This window comes from Erpetoichthys calabaricus, chromosome 8, assembly GCF_900747795.2.
Source record: "Erpetoichthys calabaricus chromosome 8, fErpCal1.3, whole genome shotgun sequence".
NCBI lineage: Eukaryota > Metazoa > Chordata > Cladistia > Polypteriformes > Polypteridae > Erpetoichthys > Erpetoichthys calabaricus.
In genome coordinates, this window is record NC_041401.2 from 85,822,853 (window position 1) to 85,849,234 (window position 26,382).

The window sequence follows — 26,382 nt, forward strand, 5'->3', positions numbered from 1 at the left end:
TAGGGTGCTCTAACTTTTGCATGGTGTTCGTTTCCCTTTTTCACTGTACAATTGTACAAAACAAAAACAATACACTAATGTTGCATAAAATGCTGAAAAGAAATGTAATCTAACTTTATGCCTTTTAGTGAGCAATTCATCTTCTGCTCACTTAACTATTCTCAGAATTTTAAGCAAGGATGTCCAAATGTTTGCATGCCACTGTATCTAGGGGCTTCTGATCTTTTACAGTTCAACTCCCCAAAACATTATAATGTGTAATGTAGACACCTATTTTCTGTTAGAGTTAATACAACCCCTGGCAAAAATTATGAAATTACTACTCTTGGAGGATGTTCATTCAGCTGTTTCACTTTGTTCCCAAAAGCAAAAAAAAAAGATGCTGTTGCATCTGGCTGATTGACAGGAAACATGGCTCCAACAACAGCTATCAGCTGAAGCAACAGAAATGATTATAAAACTCCTTCAAGAAGGTAATTCAACATAGAGTGTGGCAAAAGATGTTGGTTATTCTCATTCTGCCGTGTCACAAACAAAATGGGTAAGTTAGAAAATGGAAACATACGGGTAGACCAAGGAAGGTGTCAAATTGTCATGACAGGAAACTCAAAGCAATATACCTGGAAAACAGAAAAATGCACAACAAAAGAAATGAAAAACAAGTGGGCGTAAACAGGAGTCAATATTTGTGACCGAACTATAAGAAATCAGCTGAAGGAATTGGGATTTACATGCATAAAAGCCAAATGTAAACCATCATTAACACCTAAACAGAACAAAACAAGGTTACAGTGGGCTAATGAGAGCCATTGGATGAAAGTAATGTTCAGTGATGAATAACACACGTGCATTGGCCATGGAGATGATGCTGGAACATTTGTTTGGTGCTGTTCCAATGAAACATATAAAGATGACTGCCTGAAGAAAACAAACAAATTTCCACACACATTGATGATATAGGGTTGCATGACAGGCAAAGGACCAGGGGTGCGGACAATCATTACCTCTACAATAAATGCACAGGTATGCATTGAAAATTTGGACACTTTTCTCATTCTATCAATCAAAAATAGGTCTGGTGATGATGAAGTAATTTTTCAAGATGATAATGTATTTTGCCACAGAACAAAGAGCGTTAAAACCTTTCTTCAGGAAAGGCATATCAACTCAATGACATGGCCAGCAAACAGTCCGGATCTCAATCCAATTGAAAATGTATGGTGGAAAATGAAAAAAAATGGTCCATAACAAGACTTCATCCTGCAAGGCTGATCTGTGAACTGCTATATGGAATCTGATTGATGAAGAATATTGTTTTTCATTAGTGAAGTCCATGTCTCAAAGAATTTAAGTTCTCATAAAAGCCAAAGGAGGTGCAACATAGTACTAAATGTAATTTTTTGGGTTAATGATTCCATAATTTTTTCCTCATCTACTTGGTCTGAAGAAATGTGCCATTGATTCATTCAATTTAATTTTTGGAGGAATGTTTTACAATGTCAGAATGTTCAGCTGTTAAGTAAAATAGTTTTGTGTTATATCTGTGTTTTTTTATTTTTTTTGAGGCAAAGTAAAACAGCTGAATGAACATCCTCCAAGAGTAGTGATTCTATAATTTTGGCAGAGTTTGTATCTGGAGGACTTGCATAACAATCACGGCTAATTATTGCTTTGTTCTTAAAGCAGCTGGATTAGGTTTCAGCTATCCACAACCATATAACAGAAAAAGTGCTTTTTACAAAATGGATGGATGGAGTACTATGTGCAATAGTTACAAGTATCTTTATCTAAAATGACTTGTATCTTTTGTTTTACTATGTTTAAAATATTAAATTAACGTTATTGCTATTCAACTGAAGTAAAAAAAACATCATAGAAAAGTTTTTTTATTTGTAAATATAGTGTCAACTTGATGTCACTCTCATGAATGGATACTTATTATAAGACTGATCCAAGCTGTACAGCAGTTAGAAAAAGATACACTACATGTAATACTGTAATTAAGCATTTGCACCTTGTCTGATTTTCTTTTTTATTATTTTCATTTCACTGAATGAAATCAGAGCTTTAACCATTTTTCATTTTTAAGTATAATTTAATTGTTCAAATAACCTGCATATTAAAAAATCTATTCTTGTAGTGTAAACTCCCCAACTTTATATGGATTTTTTCTGCATATTCCAGTTTCCTCCTATAGCAACAAAATCATGCAAAATAGGAAGGTTGGTAATTCTAAACCAGGGGTGTCAAACTCAGTTTTACTGAGGTCCAAAAATAACACTTTTTATACACAACACAGGCCAGAATACTGTACATCAACAAGCAAATACTAGCACTTTTAGTTTACAAACAAGACACACAGGAACCTCCCTGCTTGTCATAATTATTTATTCTACCTCACCTCTCTCTTGAAACTCTCTTCTTTCTTCATAAGCTTTTCTTTTCTTGGACTCTGTAGCAGGTTAGGGAGGCTAATAGCAGCCACATGACTGAAATGAGCGCTGAATGGAAAAAATGGCTGTACCATTTTTACTGACATAGGTGTATATGGCACAACCCCCACCAAACTTTTTTCTGAAACTATTATATCACAGAATGTAGGATTATTGCTATAGTATGCTTTGATATCACTGTACCTATATAACTTTTTATAATTTTGAGGTTTAAATGGATTATGAATGGATTTCTATATTTACATATACTGTATACTTACTGTACATTCATCCATCCATCCATTTTCCAACCCGCTGAATCCGAACACAGGGTCACGGGGGTCTGCTGGAGCCAATCCCAGCCAACACAGGGCACAAGGCAGGGAACCAATCCTGGGCAGGGTGCCAACCCACCGCAGGACACACACAAACACACCCACACACCAAGCACACACTAGGGCCAATTTAGAATCGCCAATCCACCTAACCGGCATGTCTTTGGACTGTGGGAGGAAACCGGAGCGCCCGGAGGAAACCCACGCAGACACGGGGAGAACATGCAAACTCCACGCAGGGTGGACCCGGGAAGCGAACCCGGGTCTCCTAACTGCGAGGCAGCAGCGCTACCACTGCGCCACCGTGCCGCCCCTGTACATTCATATATACTGTATATGTTTTATGTGGACTATAGGTATGCATTTCCTTTAACAAGGTTCACAATTTTTGTTAAATGATGCAGAAGAACAACAGCAGTTTACTACAGTTATTAGGTAAATAATTGTACACTAGCCAACCCGCAGTGTAGCATACGCCGCATAATTATGTATTGATGGGTGAACACTTCCTGAAATACACAGTTGTCCAAATGGGGTGGGTTTGAGGAAACAACTAAGTGAATGAAAAGATGGAACTCTGGAGTGAGCAACATACAATTGTCCGTGACTGAAAACTGGAGGACCGGTGCCGCGCCCCCACCTCCCAGTGCGAGGGATGGGGCTGGACAGCGGTCGGGCGGAACGGGGTGAGAGGGAAGGACGCCTTTTCCGCCCCCTCCGCCTCTCCAGAGAGAGGGCGGGGAAGCAGGCCCGAGAGGTTTCAGGTCCTAACCGTCCAATGACGGGTCGGCACAACCGATAATGATCCTTCCGCAGGTACACCTACGGAATTACGACTTTTACTTCCTCTAGATAGTCAAGTTCGATCGTCTTCTCGGCGCTCCGCCACAGGCCGGAAGCGACCGCGGCAGGGCCGATCCGAGAACCTCACTAAACCATCCAATCGGTAGTAGCGACGGGTGGTGTGTACAAAGGGCAGGGACGGCACAACCGGTAATGAACCTTCCACAGGTTCACCTACGGAATTACGACTTTTACTTCCTCTAGATAGTCAAGTTCGATCGTCTTCTCAGTGCTCCACCAGAGGCCGCGAGCAACCGCGGCAGGGCCGATCTGAGGACCTCACTAAACCATCCAATCGGTAGTAGCGACGGGCGGTGTGTACAAAGGGCAGGGACTTAATCAGTGCAAGCTTATGACCCGCACTTACTGGGAATTCCTCGTTCGTGGGGAACAATTGCAAGCCCCGGTCCCCATCACGAATGGGGTTCAACGGCTTACCCACGCCTCTCGGCGCTGGGTAGACACACGTTGATCCATTCAGTGTAGCACACGTGCAGCCTAAGGGCATCACAGACCTGTTATTGATCAATCTCACGTGGCTGAAAGCTTAGCAGCTGCAATAGTTTTACACTCCAGTACACTGTGGTGAATGCTGGTAACAGTCAGGTGGGCGGGCGGGTCAGCAGGCGTTCTTGTCCCATGGTCTTAGAGTTGGTGGGCGTGGCTCTGTGAGTTGTCGTCATATCCCATGGTCTTAGAGTTGGTCGGCAGGGCTCTGTGAGTTGGCGGGCGTGGCTATGTCGTGCGTATCCCATGATTGTCTTGCGTGCCCTATCAGCTGCTTAGTGAATTATATATATAGATTTTGAAATTTAGTATATTTTATTTGTAAAATGTGTAAATGCAGATGATATAAAAATATAACAATATAGCATAAACATGTATAGGTTAATTGCTTAAAAGTAGTTCCTTTTTACAAATAGAATGCCAGTTTTAACAAGTAAATAATAATACTGTTTAAATGAAGTTCTTTTCAATAATGAAAATACAAAAATCAAAACATCTTTTTTCCTTGCCTTCTTCTTTGCAGACTTAGAATTGCCATTGTCTGGGCTACCTGACTCTGCACTGATAGGGTTGCTGAGAATTATCCATCTTACTAACCGAAAGTTGTAAGCTGGATATGGACGCAGGGTGCTGGGCACATCGAGGCGCACGCGCACTGGCACACTGCCTGCAACGAGCTCGCCACAGAGCAAAAAAAGAAACGAGAGGATTCGAAGGTTGGATTACAGTACGGAAACCCCAAACGTCCACACTACACAGCATATTTCAGTCACATTACAGTATTACAGTAGCGCACTGCAACGAGCCCGCCACAGAGCAAAAAAAGAAACGAGAGGATTCGAAGGTTGTATTACAGTACAGAAACCACAGAGGTCCACACTGCACACTAACGCACTGCAACGAGCCCGCCACAGAGTAAAAAAAAGAAACGAGAGGATTCGAAGGTTGGATTACAGTACGGAAACCCCAAATGTCCACACTACACAGCATATTTCAATCACATTACAGTAATACATTATTAACAGTCCAGCCACAGAAAACACAGAAACGCCACCAGATGAAAAGAAACAATACACGAGCGCTCCGTATTAAACGTAAGTGCGATTATAATTCTTAACAGTAGACGCTGTATAGCTAACGGAGTCACGGGTCCAAAAACAAACAGCTCAACTAACGGAAATACAAAAACGAGCCCGCATGGATACACACGATAAACACAGGCGCCCACAACGCGTGAGCTACACCTGCTCTAATCCACTGTGCCAGTAGTATAGATCACATAACGGTCACAAACTCTAACGCAGCGGCTTCCCAGACTCAGTGGCTGGCACACGAACACCACAGCCTGTAAACTGAACCTGTTGTGCTCCACTCTGCCAGCAGTCGGTAAAAGCAAACGCAACGGAATCACGTCTCCACAAAACAAGACCACCTTACTACAGATATGCATATGTAGTTAAATGACATTTCCCCAGACGCACCCACCCTCCATGATATGTCATCCATCCAGATATCGGACGGAACAGAAACTGATTGCCATTCATGGATTTCCGATTCGCTAGCGAATCGCGGGCTTACTAGTATGAATCATAAGAGGAGATGTATAATTATATAGGACACACCTGACTGCAATGTTGTAGGATCAGGTCTACTCAGATTGCACAAATTATTCATGTTACTACCACTATAGAACAATTTAATTATCCATCCATCCATCCATTGTCTCCCGCTTATCCGAGGTCGGGTCGCGGGGGCAGCAGCTTGAGCAGAGATGCCCAGACTTCCCTCTCCCCGGCCACTTCTTCTAGCTCTTCCGGGAGAATCCCAAGGCGTTCCCAGGCCAGTCGAGAGACATAGTCCCTCCAGCGTGTCCTGGGTCTTCCCCGGGGCCTCCTCCCGGTTGGACGTGCCCGGAACACCTCACCAGGGAGGCGTCCAGGAGGCATCCTGATCAGATGCCCGAGCCACCTCATCTGACTCCTCTCGATGCGGAGGAGCAGCGGCTCTACTCTGAGCCCCTCCCGGATGACTGAGCTTCTCACCCTATCTTTAAGGGAAAGCCCAGACACCCTGCGGAGGAAACTCATTTCAGCCGCTTGTATTCGCGATCTCGTTCTTTCGGTCACTACCCATAGCTCATGACCATAGGTGAGGGTAGGAACATAGATCGACTGGTAAATTGAGAGCTTCGCCTTGCGGCTCAGCTCCTTTTTCACCACGACAGACCGATGCAATGCCCGCATTACTGCGGATGCCGCACCGATCCGCCTGTCGATCTCACGCTCCATTCTTCCCTCACTCGTGAACAAGACCCCGAGATACTTGAACTCCTCCACTTGGGGCAGGATCTCGCTACCAACCCTGAGAGGGCACTCCACCCTTTTCCGGCTGAGGACCATGGTCTCGGATTTGGAGGTGCTGATTCTCATCCCAGCCGCTTCACACTCGGCTGCGAACCGATCCAGAGAGAGCTGAAGATCACGGCCTGATGAAGCAAACAGGACAACATCATCTGCAAAAAGCAGTGACCCAATCCTGAGCCCACCAAACTGGACCCTCTCAACACCCTGGCTGCGCCTAGAAATTCTGTCCATAAAAGATATGAACAGAATCGGTGACAAAGGGCAGCCCTGGCGGAGTCCAACTCTCACTGGAAACGGGTTCGACTTACTGCCGGCAATGCGGACCAAGCTCTGGCACCGATCGTACAGGGACCGAACAGCCCTTATCAGGGGGGCCGGTACCCCATACTCTTGGAGTACCCCCCACAGGATTCCCCGAGGGACACGGTCGAATGCCTTTTCTAAGTCCACAAAACACATGTAGACTGGTTGGGCAAACTCCCATGCACCCTCCAGGACCCTGCTAAGGGTATAGAGCTGGTCCACTGTTCCGCGACCAGGACGAAAACCACACTGTTCCTCCTGAATCCGAGGCTCGACTATCCGACGGACCCTCCTCTCCAGGACCCCTGAATAGACTTTTCCAGGGAGGCTGAGGAGTGTGATCCCTCTGTAGTTGGAACACACCCTCCGATCCCCCTTCTTAAAGAGGGGGACCACCACCCCGGTCTGCCAATCCAGAGGCACTGTCCCTGATGTCCATGCGATGTTGCAGAGGCGTGTCAGCCAAGACAGTCCTACAACATCCAGAGCCTTGAGGAACTCCGGGCGTATCTCATCCACCCCCGGGGCCCTACCACCAAGGAGTTTTTTGACCACCTCGGTGACCTCAGTCCCAGAGATGGGGGAGCCCACCTCTGAGTCCCCAGGCTCTGCTTCCTCATTGGAAGGCATGTTAATGGGATTGAGGAGGTCTTCGAAATATTCCCCCCACCGACCCACAACATCCCGAGTCGAGGTCAGCAGCGCACCATCCCCACCATATACAGTGTTGACACTGCACTGCTTCCCCTTCCTGAGACGCTGGATGGTGGACCAGAATCTCCTCGAAGCCGTCCGAAAGTCATTCTCCATGGCCTCCCCAAACTCCTCCCACGCCCGAGTTTTTGCCTCAGCAACCACCAAAGCCGCATTCCGCTTGGCCTGCCGGTACCTATCAGCTGCCTCCGGGGTCCCACAGGACAAAAGGGTCCTGTAGGACTCCTTCTTCAGCTTGACGGCATCCTTCACCGCCGGTGTCCACCAGCGGGTTCGGGGATTGCCGCCACGACAGGCACCGACCACCTTACGGCCACAGCTCCGGTCAGCTGCCTCAACAATAGAGGCACGGAACATGGCCCATTCGGACTCAATGTCCCCCACCTCCCTCGGGATGTGGTCGAAGTTCTGCCGGAGGTGGGAGTTGAAGCTACTTCTGACAGGGGGCTCTGCCAGACGTTCCCAGCAGACCCTCACAACACGTTTGGGCCTACCACGCCTGACCGGCATCCTCCCCCACCATCGAAGCCAACTCACCACCAGGTGGTGATCAGTTGACAGCTCCGCCCCTCTCTTCACCCGAGTGTCCAAGACATGTGGCTGCAAGTCCGACGACACGACCACAAAGTCGATCATCGAACTGAGGCCTAGGGTGTCCTGGTGCCAAGTGCACATATGAACACCCCTATGCTTGAACATGGTGTTCGTTATGGACAATCCGTGACGAGCACAGAAGTCCAATAACAAAACACCGCTCGGGTTCAGATCAGGGGGGCCATTCCTCCCAATCACGCCCTTCCAGGTCTCACTGTCATTGCCCACGTGAGCATTGAAGTCTCCCAGCAGAATGAGGGAGTCCCCAGAAGGTATGCCCTCTAGCACCCCCTCCAGGGACTCCAAAAAGGGTGGGTACTCCGAACTGCTGTTCGGTGCATACGCACAAACAACAGTTAGGACCCGTCCCCCCACCCGAAGGCGAAGGGAGGCTACCCTCTCGTCCACCGGGGTAAACCCCAATGTACAGGCTCCAAGTTGGGGGGCAATAAGTATACCCACACCTGCTTGGCGTCTCTCACCGGGGGCAACTCCAGAGTGGTAGAGAGTCCAGCCCCTCTCAAGGAGATTGGTTCCAGAGTCCAAGCTGTGCGTCGAGGTGAGTCCAACTATATCTAGCCGGAACCTCTCAACTTCGCGCACTAGCTCAGGCTTCTTCCCCTTCAGAGAGATGACATTCCACGTCCCAAGAGCCAGTTTCTGTAGCCGAGGATCGGACCGCCAAGGTCCCCGCCTTCGGCCACCACCCAACTCACACTGCACCCGACCTCCTTGGCCCCTCCCATAGGTGGTGAGCCCATGGGAAGGGGGACCCACGTTGCCTCTTCGGGCTGTGCCCGGCCGAGCCCCATGGGTGCAGGCCCGGCCACCAGGCGCTCGCCATCGAGCCCCACCTCCAGGCCTGGCTCCAGAGTGGGGCCCCGGTGACCCGCGTCCGGGCAAGGGAAAACGGCGTCCAAAGTTTTCATTCATCATAGAAGGTTTGAACCGCTCTTTGTCTCATCCCTCACCTAGGACCAGTTTGCCTTGGGTGGCCCTACCAGGGGCATAAAGCCCCGGACAACAGAGCTCCTAGGATCATTGGGACACGCAAACCCCTCCACCACGATAAGGTGACGGTTAAAGGAGGAGACAATTTAATTATAGAAATATAAAACATAATATACATAATATTGAATATGCAATTCAAAAAAAAGTCATGGTTGTAAAGTGTAGCTGACCAGTTCAGCGACTAGGTAGAAATCCAGAGTTGGAATATTTTTGTTCTATATCTGGTATAGTTAAATATTGTCAGGATTCATAACAGGGACATACTGTATAACTCATAGAGGCAATGCACTTTGCTAGCCAAATAAATTAAAAAAACTGAAAGAAAAATACACGTGAATCTAAAATCTGCATTAACTAGGCTCACCCGCCTTTTAAGGCGACCGACTTTTATCCTCAATTTGTGTGCGCTCCATGTGTACATCAGGCATGTAAGTGTAGGGAATGAGAACATCAAAGTGCCCATTCATAACATCTCCCGAAAACCTAAGTTTTTTTTATCCACTCGAGTGCCTGTCCAAACTTGGAGTGTAGGACTCCATAATAATATACTTGAAACTCATAGGAGAACAACTCTCCCGCTGCCATTAGCTCAGAAATGGTACCATAAGTTTGTGACTTTGACATTTCAGTGAGATACTGAAGCTCATTTGTATAAGAGATTCCTGACGGCATCATTGTAAATGGCTGAAACCTTGACCAATTACTTAAAACATGTCGTACAATGTCAGCCCGAATCTGTACCGCTAAAGACGGAGTTTCATGCACTAAATAAGCTATAGAGGAGAATAAGCAAGCACCATCTCCCCTGATATTTACTACGTGGTGAAGCATTTGTACTCCATCAACATTAATTATTTCCAGAGACATAATTTTGTCTATTTTTCCAGCGCATCGCGCACAAAAGCAAGGGAACGATGGGAACACCAGAACTCTGCTCACATCGCGTCGCTTCGTACCGTAAGCCACAAGTAGTAAGTCTGTGATAAGCGGAATACCGCTACGCTTTGCACTCACGGGACGGAAGGACAATCCCGACCGCTTTTATATAGTAGGATGTCGACATTAGGATGAAAAATACAATAAAGTAACAAACTTGTTAAACGGGAAACCAAACAAAAGTAAAACTGCAAACCTGCACCTGAAGAAAATAATAAACCAAGGACATTCGGCAGAAAGAGTGCATCTGTGAATCAAAGTATGTTGCATTCTTGGATTTGAAAGACCCCCCATAACAAGGCTCATGGAAGGTGCCCAAGTCAGTGCATTAAGTCAAGTGAGTGTGGCAGTTAGGAGGGCACAAGTGAGAATTTGTTGCTAAAGCTGCTAAAGCAAAGTACATCTGTTTACATCTCCATTAATGTGCAACAAGATCAGATGGTACTACATTAAAAAACTAAGTTTAAACATGCTGGTAATGCATCACATTCTAAGTTGGACAAAAAGGGACAGCAATCACATTTAAACTGAACAGAAATGCAAATGTGCTTTCTATCCACATACCTCTACAACAGTCAAATTAACATAGACAACAAAACTATCATGTAGAATTTCATTTAAAGGTATGTGCATATATTTCAGTCTCACCATGTAGAAATGACAACACTTTTTCTACATGGTCCCTCAATTTCAGTACACCATATTGTTTGTGACAAATGACATCACAAGTGTTTGTGATTAATCAAGTGTATTTCATAAGATATCTAGGCTTCTACCTGCAGACTACCTTTGGAGCTTGTAGTTGCCATTGTTCAACATGAGGACAAGAGCTGTGCCAATGAAAGTCAGAGAAGCCATTCTGAGGCTGAAAAACAGAAATAAAACTATTAGAAACATCTGTAAAACATCGTGATTACCAAAATCAACTGTCTGGAATATCATTAAGAAAAAAAGAACACAGGTGGGAGCTCAGTAATTGCAAAGGGACTAGTAGGCCCTGTGGTGGGTTGGCACCCTGCCCAGGATTGGTTCCCTGCCTTGTGCCCTGTGTTGGCTGGGATTGGCTCCAGCAGACCCCCGTGACCCTGTGTTTGGATTCAGCGGGTTGGAAAATGGATGGATGGATGGACTAGTAGGCCAAGGAAAACCTCCACTGCTGATGACATGACTATAATCCTCACTAAAGTAAAGAAAAGGCCCTGAACGTCAGTCCAACAGATCAGAAAGCCTTCAGGAGGCAGATGTGGATGTGGCAGAGACGACTATCCACAGAATACTTCACGAACACAAATACAGAGGCCAAACTGCAAGACGTACACTACTAGTTAGCCATAAAAACAGGATGGCCAGATTACAGTTTGTAATAAGTACTTAAAAGAGCCTGCAGAATTATGGAAAAATGTCTTGTGGACAAATGAGACAAAGATGAACCTGCATCAGAGTGATGGTAAAAGTATGAAGACGAAAAGGAACTGCCCAAGATCCAGGGCATACCACCTCATCTGTTAAACGTGGTGGGAAGTGTTATGGCCTGGGCATGTATGGCTGCCACAGGTACTGGCACACTTATCTTCATTGATGATGTAACTGCTGAAGGCAGTGGCACAATAAATTCTGAGGCGTATGGAAACATCTGTTCAAGTTCCAGTAAATGCCTCCAAACTCATTGGACACTGCTTTCTCCTGCAACAAGATAATGATCCTAAACATACTGCTAAGGCAACACACAAGTTTTTCAAAACTAAAAAATGGCAGATAACATAAGCAGCACCTTGTGAAGTCTATGAATTGCAGAGTTCAAACGGTCATTGCACGCGAGGGATATGCAACAAAGCCCTAAATATGACTGCTTTAATATAACTGCTGCTGCTAAATCCTAAACATTATTGTTACCTGAAATGGGGAGACCATGCAGAAAAAGTGTTGCCATTTTTACATGATGTGACCGATATAAGGATGGCAACTCTCTTTCTCTGGAAATGAGGACATTTGGGTCAAAAAATTTGGACTTTTGAGGATGCCTTTCCCTGTGATGCCATAATATGCCTTTATACTGTCTTATGTTTTTTTAAAATGAAATAAACATTTAGTTGCAGTTTATCACTATAATTATGATATGATGGCCAAAATCACAGTCACTGGCAGACTAATAACCCATTAAATTTGAATATGTCAAGCCTCTTAAATTAAGATTTCATTCCTTCCATTCTTATTTTGATACCTTAACTGTCGTAAACCTTTAAAAAAAATGATATACATGGTAAATTCACTTCTAGTAAAACAAAAATAATTTTACTCTTTTCAATTTAGTTTATTTGCATTATCTACATTCCTTTATATTTTTCCACTGAAGCTATTTTTCTCAGTAAATCTGGGTTCTTGAATAAATGTGAATAGAAATCTTTACATAGCATGCTACTGAAATTGAATCTTGTGAACATTAGCCCCTTAACTGAATTTGTTCTGCCCTTTCGAAAAACAAGGATATTTGTTGTTCAAGTCGTCTGTGAACTTGCATTTTCTTTTCGGCATAATGGGTATTCCTGAATTTATGTAAATGAAAGAATTTTGGAAATAATATTAAATTACTTGAAGGAGTAACTTATTACTTGCTCAGCTAATAACTAAAAAGATATTGCATTTATGTGACAGAATAAATATATGTTTAATTAACTGAAACTTTAATAGTTGACTAACTTATTTACAATTATAAATCAATTTTGGAATAATGGGTGGTATTAGGGCTGGGCGGTATGACCAAAATTCTATATCACGGTATTTTTCAAAATTATACCAGTTTCACAGTATTCAACAGTATTTTTTTCCCCATGCATGAGTGGATGTTAACCACATTTTCCACTGCAATTACTGCAGTAGACTGGCTAAGAATAACCTATTCCATTGTCATGAGAATTGTACATTGTACAAAAAAACATTTTAATGTGCAAACAGGTATTAATACATGTTTGCATGGCCCCATAAAGTGATAGTTTTCAAGGGGGTGGCACTAATCAAGAGACGGAATCACATTGCATTACAGTTGCAGTCAAAATATAGAACCATTTTATTGAACAAATTTTGCGAACAACTTAAAACTATAATTTTGACAAAGAGTCTTGGTGCTTCCTGTCTTGCTATATGGTTGCGAGACATGGACGCTATCCAGTGACCTGAGACGAAGACTGGACTTTGGTACTGTGTATATCCAGAAAATCCTTGGCTACTGTTGGTTTGACTTTGTGTCGAATGAGCAGTTGCTCATGGAGTCCCGAATGAGGCACATTAACTGCATTGTGAGGGAGCGTCAGTTATGGCACAACAGCCATGTGGCACAATTCCCCGAGGGTGATGCAGCTTGCAGGACCTTCATTGTTCAGGACACAAGTGGCTGGACCAGGCAAAGGGGATGTCAACATAACAACCTGGCTGTGGCAGATAGAGGGTCATTGCCGGAGGGTGGGACTGGACCGTTTGTCTGCCTGGGGGGGTTGCCAACCAGGATCCCGAGCTGCTTCATCGTTTGGTGGGTGCGGCAACACACTGTACCAATGCATGCTCCCTGACCTTATATATAAACGTCTACGTGTGTGTGTGTCTGTTTGGCCCGGATGTGCGAGGCTACAGCAATGACGCTCAAAGACCCGGCAAGGCGGCCCTAAGTTAAAGAGTTAGAGACAAACTCGCTTATCCGATGATAGACAAAGGGGTCAAGCAAAGCCGCAAAATGAAACCACCAACTCTGCATTTCAATTTTGTTCTACTATTTCAAAAGTTTGTAGGAGCCCGGGCTTAAACGGCTAGTACACACACACACTAGCTGTCGCCCGTGGCTCTGCCAACGTAGTAGTAAAACATATGTATGTGTGTGTGTGTGTGTATGTATATATATATATATATATATATATCTATTAAACAAAAAAAAAACCTTAGGAGGGAGACGAGACGTGATCTTCTTGGAAGACAATATGACGTCTTTTTGAATTCCTAACGACGTTCTACTTTGTTATCTACTCTTTGTCCTTTACTTCCGACCCCGGGCATGGTTAAATATCTTTCTCGTGAGATGTATAACACTGCTCTTGTTGTGAAGGGGGTTGGGGGGGGGCACTCAACGCACGCTAAGGAGATGCGGTTGGATCATCTGCTGGCTTGCTGCTGCTGGTGAGCTGTGTGTTCTGCTTGTCATGCTGCACGTTGATCATTTAAAAGCCTGTACGGCAGCTATCCTTTTGTCTCGTGGGATGTCAAAGTGTCTCCCGAGAAGATCACATCTCGTCTCCCTCCCAATATTTTTTTATAATAGAGATATAAAAACACACTGTTACTCAGAAGTTTGGACACAAACAGAAATGTTCCTGTTTTTGATAAATAAATTTTTATCAAGATACTATTAAATTGTTTTAAAATTACAGTCAATTCATTACTAATGTTCCTATTGGCTATTGGTATGTATATAAAAATTTGCCAGGAAACACGCTTACTTTCAGACCAATTTTTAAACATATTGTGAATTGTACATATCATATTAATCCTTTTCTAGCACCTGGCATATCTCCAAGCCCTGGAATTGGCAACTACATTTGTTATGCAAATGGTGTTCTTATTTTACAGGAAAACACACAAGGTAGTAATATATTGGGAAGACAAAAAGGAAAAAGTTCTTAAATAAAAAGTCCGATACTGTTGTGGTCCTATCTAAACGTATATCATTTGTCTCTAAGTAAAAGTGCATTGCTCACCTTTCAAGTACTGAATTACAAATTAATATTCCATTTTCATGTCTTTCTCTCAAATCCCTGTTTTTTTCTGCTGATGGTGAACTTTCACTTTAAACTGTCTGACTAACTCCAGACTCACTGGTACACTGATATGATGCATCTTTTAAACCTTATACTAGAATAAATTCCAGGATAAATCTATAAAGACTCACAACATCAAGAAAAGAGTTACCTCTAACAGGCATATCATCTTTGCACCCCTGAGGACTGCTCTACATTTAAAAGGGCCAGGACTCTAATTGGTCTTGTCCATGGTCAGGGATGGACACCGGAGACAATGCTCTACTGGCAATTGTGCTGTTTTCATATTTTTTTAATGAATATTTGAGATATCCTGTATTCTAACAATCCTCTTGAGACTTCTGAAAACTGTAGGGGTTATAGGGTCATTACTGTCACATGTACAGAGTACAGTCAAATTCTTACTTGTGTGTGCTAATCAACATTCTTCAGTGCCATGACTTTAAGTATAGCTAACCTCATCCTGAAAGTGTGTGCCTTCTCTACTGAAAACAGTACTATGTAAAGAAAAGTAAAGGAACAAAAAGGCTTTATAGAAACGGGCACTGAAGTTTAAATCCATACATCTATGAAGAGAAGACAGATGTAAGCTCCAATAAGCCAGGCTTCTCCACTGCAGAGGGCTTAAATAAGTCTGGAAATGAAGATGAAAGTGAGAGCTTGTTGCATTCATGCCACAAAGGAAAACCAGGGTGGGGCTGAGTGCCAAGTTTTCTTGAGTATCATTTATAATTCACTATTATAATTGGTATATTATTTTCATTTGATTAGGTTGTGTTTTGCCATTAAGTTTTGTTTCTTAAATATAAAGACAGAAAAAGAAGGACTAAGACTTACAGTATATATATATATATATATATATATATATATATATATATATATATATATATATATATATATATAGATAGATAGAATATACAAAAAGAGTTTCTGACAAACCTTTACAAAACTTTACTCTATAGTTACTCAATATTCTTGTATCTATTTCTCATTCCAATTGAATAGTTTGTAAAATAAGGAAATAATCTGCAGAACAGGCACAACTGTAGTAATTGTAGTTTTAAATTAATCAGGAACAGTGAAATTCTTACTTGCACGTCCAAATGACAGGCAACATGTTTCCACTCTCTGGCACCATGTGAAAAGTGAATGTAATAAAATACCCTGTATATACCTTCATTTTATGTTAAAGAAAATAAACTTAGTTTACCTGATGTTACTCTTGCCCGTTTCCATAAAAGTTATTCAGTTGTGCTGTACATATTCATCTCATCATTGAGGTGACTCTTAAGGTCAACAAGTTTAGGTAATTCGTCTTACAACTTGTGGTTTAGTAATATCTGTAAATCACAGTTTGTCATATTAATTATCTAACACCTTGTATTTACTACTTGCAAAATATATGCGTTTTAAAATGAATAATCTAATTTATATCAAAGTAGAATAACTACGCATATTACTCAGTTTTATTCTATGATTAATTATGAATCCACGAAGATAAAAGACAAGAAGTAGTCTAACTAAGCCTTAATTTAAGGGCTTATTTAGAAGCATAAATCAGTCTCTGCTTGTTAGATTGGCAGTAATACAAACATGCTACTGCTACTGTGAACCTCCAAGACTTAATGCACTGGCCTATATACGATTTTACAACAGAAACACTGGCCAGCTGCAGTAAGTGGAATTTTTACGTTTACATTTATTTACAATATTTGGCCAACGCCTATATCCAAAGCGGCTTACAAAATTTGGGATACAATTGGTTACATTTCGTTTCTTCTTCATGTTCGGGACAGGAGCACGCAATATGCAAGGCCTGAAGATTGACGTGGCCACGTTGTGGACAGTGTACTCCTTTCACCAAGAGGCCATACTACCTGCATAACTAAAAGCAACCTGCTTCCACCTGTACCTTGCCTGGAGAAATTTGAAATGTAAAGTGAACAAGATAAATCCTCCATTATATTATATACACACCAACACTACTGCTGCTGACCACGCTCATATTTTATGCTTGAACGTGCTATATATTGTCTTCTTTAATATATGTATTTGATTTCGCAATTCGACCTAAACAGTATATAGTATGTGGTCTCATAACAAGTAGCGGCACTGACATATCTTGTTTTCGCAATTGGTTCCGTTTCCGCAGATATAACTTCTTCAATCTGGTGCATACCCAACACTTATGCAAATACCTTATCTTCCCTTTCCTAAACAAGGCTGTTGCCTTTATCCCCACAAGAAACGACTCGTCAGAGTATAGAGTTCAAGTCTCCACGCCACGTTGCCCGTCCTCAACGCGGATTGGTCTAAATCAAGGGCGGGGCCAGAGGTTGCGACGATGCCATCCTCCTTGATTTGATAAGGGGCTTTTGGGCGGGTCAAGCAGTGATCGTGTTCTTGAAGTACACGCCGAACTGGTCGCGAGTGGTGAGTGTAGAATATGTCAGTGGTTCCTAGCATAAACGACTGTTTCCAGGAATGGGATGGCCTGCAGAAAGAATTTCAACAGATACAGGTGAGCAGCGGTTTACATAGAAGACAGGAAGTCCACGCCCTTCTTTCATCAGTGCTCACTTAAGCGAAAGGTCCTTGACTGCAACAGGTCTTTTGTTTTTGTTTTGCTATGTACAGTCAGTACATAGGAAATCAGTAATGTGTTAAAAGTGGGCTCTCTGGTCGCCGCAGATATTTGGTTGTCTTGCTTCTCTTTTGCGCGTCGGATTGTTTTGTGAAGGACGCTCGACAAGGGAGTTGTTGTGATCACGCCTTGTCTAAAAGTCAGCCGACACGTTGTAATTATTAGTAAGAGCACATAAAGGCATCGCGTACCGAATACGATGACAGAAATTGCTTGTCTAGAATAGTCTCACGTTTTGTGGCAATACTGAAAGCTGACGATCCTGAATGACTACAGTTGTCTAAGTAGTTGTTACGATTTAAAGAAATACGGAGTGGTTCGAGATCCAGTCAGGTCTCAAACTGTGTCATGGGTCGTTTAGGGCGTCAAGAAAAATAGCCTGTGAGGACTGGCGGTGCTTTATGTACCTTTTACCCTTTACAACGTTTTGTGTTGCCAAATTGTCTGTTTAATATATATCTACATGGTGTCACACTAGGAAAGTTTCCACAAAGCCTTAAAAAGTAGATCACAGTACTTAAGTTTACATATTTAGACATATTTTAACTTCTCACTACATCCATAATGGCTAACACGGTCCAACCACCAATACTGTAAACTATTAAACTATACCATACTGTAAACTATACCAATACTGTAAATTATTAAGATGTTTAGAACAGAATATTTACTAATATAATATGTGTAAGAATAACGTAGATTTATCACTAGAAAGCTGCTTCGGGGATTTGGCTGTCATTTTTTCGAAATATATTATATATCCAGTCTCTGACATTGTAGAACTTGCAAGCTCAGGTTTTTTTTTTTTTTTTTTTTTTTACAGATCCGAAAGTTGTGTTTTTGGTTAATTCTAAATTGACATCATCAAGATGTGTGCTTGAATGGGCTCTGTGATAAACTGCCTTGTCGCCCCTTCAAGGATCGATTATTTCTGTCCTGGAGGCATTAAGTATGAAGTCCCCCTGACGCCCGTGACCCTGAACTGAATAACGCAGTTTGGAAATAAAAGTGTAAAAATAAATATTAAAAATACAAAAAACTTGAATGGGTTGCCTGTAAAAGAAGTTGAAATTTACATCCACTTCATACGTGAGGAAAAAGCATAGCTATATAATTAAATACTAGTGCAATTATTTGGAGCAGTTTATGACAGAATCATAAGAAAGGTAAGGGCTGAACCGAGTAAATACATAATTTTCCTGTGTGATTTTGGAGATAGAATGGGAATTATTATAACGATCAAACATTATTGCACAGTTGAGACTGGTATTTTTGTTTCTCTAGTAATCAGACAGACAACTAAACACAAATTAACAGAAATCCAGCAATAAGGCTTTTGTGTATAAGGCCTTTTTTGTGGCAGTAACTAACTTCAAGTTGTTAAATACTTAAATTATAAGATAATCAAAAACATTTTTAACACAGTGCTATCTAGCATTGTGTCTTATACAGAGCTGAAGATTAAAATAGCCTGTTAAGTTGTTCTACTTGGTCCTATTCTTCTCCAAAGGTGAAAAAAACCCTAGGCTTTTACTGGTTTCAGTTATTATTTAGCTCAGCTAGCCCCAAAAGAATATGTAGTCATGGTGAGTGAGTATTGTTAATTTATGTTCATACCTTTTTTGAATGCAGTTTTTAATTATTGTAGGGAAAGGCATGATCAGTATTAGTGGAACTTTTCATATCCTACATTAAAATGTCACTTCCCATGCAGTTGGAATCATCAGGAGCCAGTACACTGAATGTTTAGCACCTGCACTCATATACTGAAACAAAATGCATATGGAATCCCATAGTTTGTGCAGCATATTCAGGTTGAAGTAAGAAACCAATGGGATATAGGTTAAGTTTTTCTTTTTTTTTTTTTGTCTGGAATTTTACAATATGGACAAACATAGCTTTAAGAGTTCACTGATGATTTTGCTTACCTGCAAAAGTTGAAAATCTTAAACAAAACTGGCAATCAAAAATAATGAAAGGAAAAAAAGATGTATAAAGGATTTTTTCTGAAAATAAAAAGGTTACTTTGATCTCAGATTTGAGAAGGAGATGTTGAATGTACTAAAAAGGTACATAAAAGCTTTAATAAAGTAGCAGCAACACCTGGTGCCATCAAAGTAAACCAAAACAGGGGAAAAAAAAACCAGATAATTTATAACAGCCAATATTAATGTTTGCCACAATTAAGGAAAAAAATTTGAACAGCTACTTCAGCAGTTCTAACATTATTAAACTGTCCTTAAAATAATGGTTCCTCAGTCTTGCTTTTGGTGTTTAGATTGATTAAACATCTGTTATATTGGCAAGAAGAGCATTTCAGAGTTTGAGAGCTCTACATCTAAGGGCTTTTCATGTTTCTGCAGTTTTTTTTATTCATGAAAATTTAAGACATCTTATGATTATAGTATTGTGGCACGCGGCTGGGGTTGGTACCCAGCCAGGATGCCCAGGAGGACCGGAGGAGGGCTTTCGCCTCCTCCAGACCACGAGAGGGCGACCGTTCTGGTTGCTTTGGGGGCCACGGGTACAGAGCTTTGAAGCTCAACCCTGTAGGGGCCCATGGTCACCGGCAGGGGGCGCCCGGATGCCTTGGCAGCCCTGGACCTCAGCACTTCCGCCACACCCGGAAGTTCTGGGGGGGAAGAGAAGCAGGGACAACCGGAGTGTTTCCGGGGATGCAGCCAGCACTTGAAGATTGCCAGGAAGCACCTAGAGCACATCCGGGTGGCTATAAAAGGGGTCGCCTCCCTTCATTCAGGGCTAGAGTCGGGTGGAAGAGGACGAGGTCTCTGGAGGAGGCAAGGAGGCAGCCTGAAGAGAGGAAAGGCATTTTGAAAGGGCCTGGACTTGTGGGTTGATTGGTGCTGCAGCACTGGGTTGTGCTTCATAACATTTGTAAATAGCTTGTAAATAAATGTGTGTTGGGTGACAAAATGATGTCCGCCTGCCTGTGTCAGGGCTGCTTCCCCCAGTATACATTCAGGAATACTCTATTGTCATTAGATTCTGTAAATTAAAGGCAGAAGAAATGGGAAACAAAGGCATTTATGGCTAATTTTTTAAAGAGAATATTTTAAAACTACCTTTAAACTAATTGTCCAGACTCATGAACAGGTTAATTAATGCAATATTTTTTAGTTATAATTATATTGGCAGGTCATGAGGGGACAATACAAATTATTACTCAGAACTGAAGCACCGAAGCTGGAAATAAGGTATTATGCTTTAATACAGAATAAATTAATATCGTGAATATAGAAGCACGATTGCAAGCAGTCCATGTGTTTAAACAAATAACTAGAAAACACTAACTATTTCACATACTTGAGCACTAAAATTTCAAACAGTGTTGAAACAGACTCTTGTATTGGCAATGAAACATCTGTCTTTCAATGACTGTATTTAACATAGTCAATAAAATCGACCAAACCCAAACAAAAATATAGTTATCTATTGACGGTAGGTAACCTATGCCAGTCAGACATGACAATGACTACCAAAATAAGATGCAATCTGGCCATTGCTCTATGGAGGATATTGGGGAAAATTTTGGAATGATCCCATACCAAATGAAGAAGAGCCTAGCAAAAAACACAGACTGACATTATGGCAGAGAGAAGATAATTTGATTATCAGATAGACATCAAGCCTGTATAGTAATGATACTGGAAAGATTGCTCTTTTATTGCCTGGCATACAAGCCCATTAGATCATAGACTGGGAACAGGGCAAAAAAATACTGCACAACACTGCGGGCCATGGGGACTGCTAACTGCCTGTTACCCCAGATAGAGGAGATGAAGAGTAAGTGCTCACTGTAGAGTAGAATAGTGAACAGTAAAGGATTACAAGATTCAAATTTGCTTGATACAAATAAACGAATTAGCCTTTGTATATCCTGAATATTAAGAAATTGATTTTTAAACTTTAAAACCGCGATCTTCAATAGTGTCCAAGTGTGATGTCTGGGATAACATATACATTTTTTTTATGGATTCAGCCAGACTAAAGTTTTTGATGTAAGAGTTGCCTATATTTCCTTGATACTTGCAGAAACCTTCCGAATAATTGTCTGAAAGGATTTTGATATAAGAAAATAACAAGTAAAACTGTAAAATGTTTAGTGAAACAATGAACTGATGCGCCGTCCAGAAGTTGTTCCTGCCTTGTGCCCAGGGACTTCTGGGGTAGGCTCCAGCATCACCTCAACCCTGGCCTGGATAAGCGGCTTAAGAAAATGGATGGGTGAATGGATGGATAGATTTGACTGAGGAGTAGAATTGTGTTGTGTTGTATTGTAGCAGTGGCTTACATTATGTGGAATCAGGGTTTGAATCCTAAAGTGGTCACTCAATGTGTGGCGTTTACACATTCTGTCCTTGTTTGTGCAGGTTTTCATTTGATACTTTGGTTTCCTCTCATATCACAAAGGCAAAATGTGTTAGGTAGGTAATTGGTGATCCAGCATCAGTCTTCTAGGACTGAGCATAGGTCTGTACATGCATGTGCTCTGTGAATAACTGGCATCCCATCCTGGACAGATTCCTTTTTCTTTGATTGACACTGCCAGGATAGAACAGGGGTGGGCAATGTCATTCCTGGTGGGCCGCAGTGGCTTCAGGTTTTTGATCCAACCCAGTTGCTTAATTATAAAACAATCCTTGACGATAATTAAATTTCATGGCTTGTTAGTGCTTTAACTCTGCCATGTCAGGTCGTTCTCAATTTCTAGATTTTAATAATTTTAGTAATTCTCAGTCCTTTACTTTTTTCTTTCACTTTCATTCCAAATATTTAATTAAACCAAATAGTGCACACAGGTGTCATTTGCATCTTATTGCTAATAAGGAACCATTACAAACCAAGAATACAGCTGTTTAAGACTAACATAGGCAATAAGGGTTAAAAATCCTAAGTGAGCGAGAAAACTAAAATGAAGTAGAAATGTTACTTGAGCAATAAGCGCTTCTTATGAAGCCATTGGGTTGGAACAAAAACCTGTAGCCACTGCGGCCCTCTAGGAATGACTTTGCCCACCCCTGCTAGAACCACTGCACGCTTTCATAGTCATAGAAATGTACAGAATTGTAGGGATTTTAAAAGTAAGCATTATTATAGCACATTACTTTGTAATACACTATATAAGTGGTGGACCATGCTGTGGTATTGTGGTTAGTGCACACATCTAGAAAGTCCTAGGTTTGAAGCCTGCCTAAATCCTTATCTGTGTGTGTTTTTTTTTTTTTCTTTGTTGCATTCTCCCCATGTCCAAATAGATTTTCCTTTGGGTACCCCATTTTTCCTCTTGCAGCCCAAAGGAGGGCATAAAAGATGTACTGATAACTCTAAATTATCCTGCTATGAGTGAATGTGGTTGTATGTGTGGGTTAGCACTGCAACAAGACTGGCACCTTGTCCAGAGTTGGTTTCAGATTGTAGCTGGTGTTGCTGATGCCTATGATCAGGACTAGATTAGGCAGGTTTAGTAATAAATAGACAGTCGCATAAATGATATTGCTGACAGTTCCTAGGGGGAGTAAATGCAACAAGACACCACTAAAGTGTTCATAATTTGTTAAAAATCCCAATGACTCAATTTCACCTCTCTGAGATTATTAATTAATATGCTGTTGTTTTTAGGAGACTCATCGTCTATATAAGAAGAACCTCAGTGAAGTTACCAAACTGCAGGAGCAATGTCTAGCAACAATTACTCGGCAGAAAAAGAAACTTAAGGAGCTTTCAACTGCATTAAAATCGTAAGTGTTAAATTAGACTAATAACTGTCACAGATGATTTTGTTTTTTTAAGTGAAATAACTTCCTTTTCTAATTAAGTTAATATGTAATAAAATATTTCTCCATATGTTATAAAATGAATAACTCAAAAATGTTCATGCTTCTTTATGTTTTGTATTGTGCTTTGAAATACATCTCTAACTAATATTATCCCAATGATAATAGTAATATTTAATTTTTTGGAGTAATTGTTATAAACGATAGCTGAAGTCTATAAAACCTTACAGTAATCTATGTAGTGCTGTGCAATAGTTCTGGGCTACACAAGAAAATTTTTTTAAAGTTTGTTATCTAGGTAGTGATTGTTTTTCACTACATGAAAAAACTATAGTTGCATTGGAATAAAAACAAACAAACATTAATATAATAAAACATAGCAAGAATTTCTTGTGTTTTCCAAAAACATGTAGATATTTTGTGAGATGTCCAGAGCAAAACCGGTTTGAGTTCAAGTTTATTGTCCTGTGTGTACGATAAAATTCTTGCATGTCTCCTTAGAGCAGTAACAATAATAAGACACTATCAAAAAAAACAGACACAAAAAGTATATATAGCATATAGCATATATTTTTTTTTTTTATTTTTTTTTTTACTACAACTAACAGGGGTACATAGCACTGCCTGAGATAAGGGCTCTAACTGAATTTTGGAATGAAACATAGCTTTTGATGTTCCCCTCTAGAAATGGGGAATCTATGCAGAATTTGGGTTGATTTCAACCTTGTGGATCTGCATATAGTACAAAGACAAGACAGGCTGTGAGGCACTGCCCAGGGTGGGGGCATCAACTGAATTCTGGAATAAAACATAGCCAACAGTTTTCTCCTGTACAAATGAGAAATATATAATTGCTGATGGTCCTGTACAGTTTGCTAGAAGGAAGTAGTGAGAAACGCAACTGTACTGGATGGCTGAGTTCTTTGTCTTTCTAAGGCAGTGAGTGTTGTGCATGTCTTGAACAGTGTGCTGTGGTGCCCCAATTAGAGTTTTGTAAATGGCTAAACTAGTACAATTGGACAGACAGTTTTGTATCAGTAAGTCTATAGTCTAGGCCAGTGGTTCCTAATAATATTGGTAATGGTGGAAAACACCAAAAAAAAAGGAGTTAAAATAAAAACACAAAAACAAAGTTATAGAGTTTTGGTTTACAAAGAGAGACTTATGTGAAAGTTGTCACTAGATCTGCCCACCACTAGTCATATTGCACAATTGCGTATGTGTCCTCCTCCTCTTCGCCAATACTGCCACTGTGATTTAAAGCGATCATTTTAGTGTTCGATTGGGTGTCAAGTGAGTAACATGTATTAATAGGCCTAGATCGTTTTTTATGAGTGCTTAATTTGAAGTGTTTAGCTATTATTTATTGTTTTGAGTGACTTTCTATTGATATTGCTTTGTGCCGCAAAATGGATAAGTGTTTGAAGAGTGGAACTCTTAGAGAGCTGCAGTTAGCATTGAAATTCAACCTGCTGATTCGGCAGCTGCAAGTACTTCGAAGCAGTCCTAATGATTTACAAGCGCAAGGGGACCAGGGTGCAGCGACTGATAGGCCTGTTCCTGTTCTTGCAAGAGATAAAGTTAACACTATTAAAAAAATCTCAAAACATCAGTGCTCCACTAAAGAAGAGAAAATATTCTGTTGAATACATGAGATATGGATTTTCATTCACAGAAGATGAAGACTGTCCGAAACCACTGTGCGTTGTTTGTGGAGAGATATTGTCTAATGGTAGCATGAAGCCATCTTTATTGATGCACCATTTAGAAATAAAACATCCAATTTATAAACAAAAAGATGTTACTTTTTTCCAGCGACTATCAAACGGTCCTAATCTAACTTCCTGTTTCTTATCTGCAAACAAAGTCAATGAGAATACGGTTGAAGCATTGTACAGAATAAGTTACCGTATTGCTAAAAACGGTAAAAATCATACAATCGCTGAAAATTTGATATCTTCTTGTATCAAAGATGCTGTATAATGTATGTTTGGTGAAGACCATGTCCGAAAACTTGGCAATATGCCCTTCTCAAACAATGCAGTTTCTCAGAGAATTAAGAACATGTCTGACGACATTGAATCTACAGTAATTGAAAGAATAAAAAGGAGTCCCTTCTTTTCAGTACAGGTGGATGAAAGCACTGATGTTTCCAATCTGTCAGTTTTGTTTGTTATTGCAAGATATTTAAATGATAACGTGTTTGAAGACAAACTTTTACTTTGCTATCCTCTCACTAAACATTGTAAAGGCGAGGACATATTTAATGTCATTCAGTGTTATTTCTGTGAAAAAGAAGTTGATTGGGCCAATTGCTGTGGTGTTTGCACGGATGGTGGAAAATCTGTGTCTGGCTGTTATGCAGGTTTACGCAGTCACATCAAAGAAGTCTCTCCCCATGTAGCTTGGAGTCATTGCTGTATTCACAGACACAAAGCCTAGCGTCCAAACCCCTGCCAGATTCATTGAAGGAAGTGCTCATTCAATCTGTCAAAGTTGTTAATTGTATTAAGGCCAATTCAACAAACTCCAGACTATTCAAATCTTTGTGTGAAGAGATGGACAGCCTCCATACTACATTACTTTTACAAACAGAAGTGAGGTGGCTTTCACAAGGAAAAGATTTTTTGAATTGACACATGAAGTTCAAGTTTTTTTAAGACCATCCTTTTGAGTTGATCTCTAAGTTTCATGAAAGTGAATGGCTTCAACAGCTTGCATACTTATCTGATATTTTTTCAGAAATAAATAAAGTAAACTTAGGATTACAGAACAGTTCCATAACCATCTTTAAGGTGTCTGACCAAATTGAGTCTATGATCAAGAAATTGGATTTTAGGGAATCATGTATCAAAAAAGACCAGTGTGGAGTTTTTGAGACACTTCACAGTTTCTTATCTGAGAACGAGCTGAAATTGTCAAAAGTAGTAAAAAGTAGTATAATACCTCACTTATAAGAACTTAAGGTGTCATTCAGACAGTATTTTCCGAAGCGAAATAGTTTTTCAGCTTGTTGAAAAAACAGTTCCTTGAATGGATTTAAAATCCAGTTATCTTCACTATCAGTTTCTGAAAAAGGAAAATTGATTGAACTTTCGACTGATTC

At 41.1% G+C, this 26,382-nt stretch overlaps 1 protein-coding gene across 1 annotated transcript in view; it reads left to right on the forward strand.

Annotated features, from left to right (window-relative positions):
- Nucleotides 1-17,190: 17,190 nt before the first annotated feature.
- Nucleotides 17,191-26,382, forward strand: part of tmem120aa (transmembrane protein 120Aa) — a 29,508-nt gene continuing 20,316 nt past the window's right edge. The window contains exons 1-2 of the mRNA XM_028807028.2: nucleotides 17,191-17,358; nucleotides 23,122-23,240. Of these exons, the coding sequence (XP_028662861.1) occupies nucleotides 17,284-17,358; nucleotides 23,122-23,240 (194 nt within the window). The 5' untranslated portion in view covers nucleotides 17,191-17,283. The remainder of the gene's footprint in view (nucleotides 17,359-23,121; nucleotides 23,241-26,382) is intronic.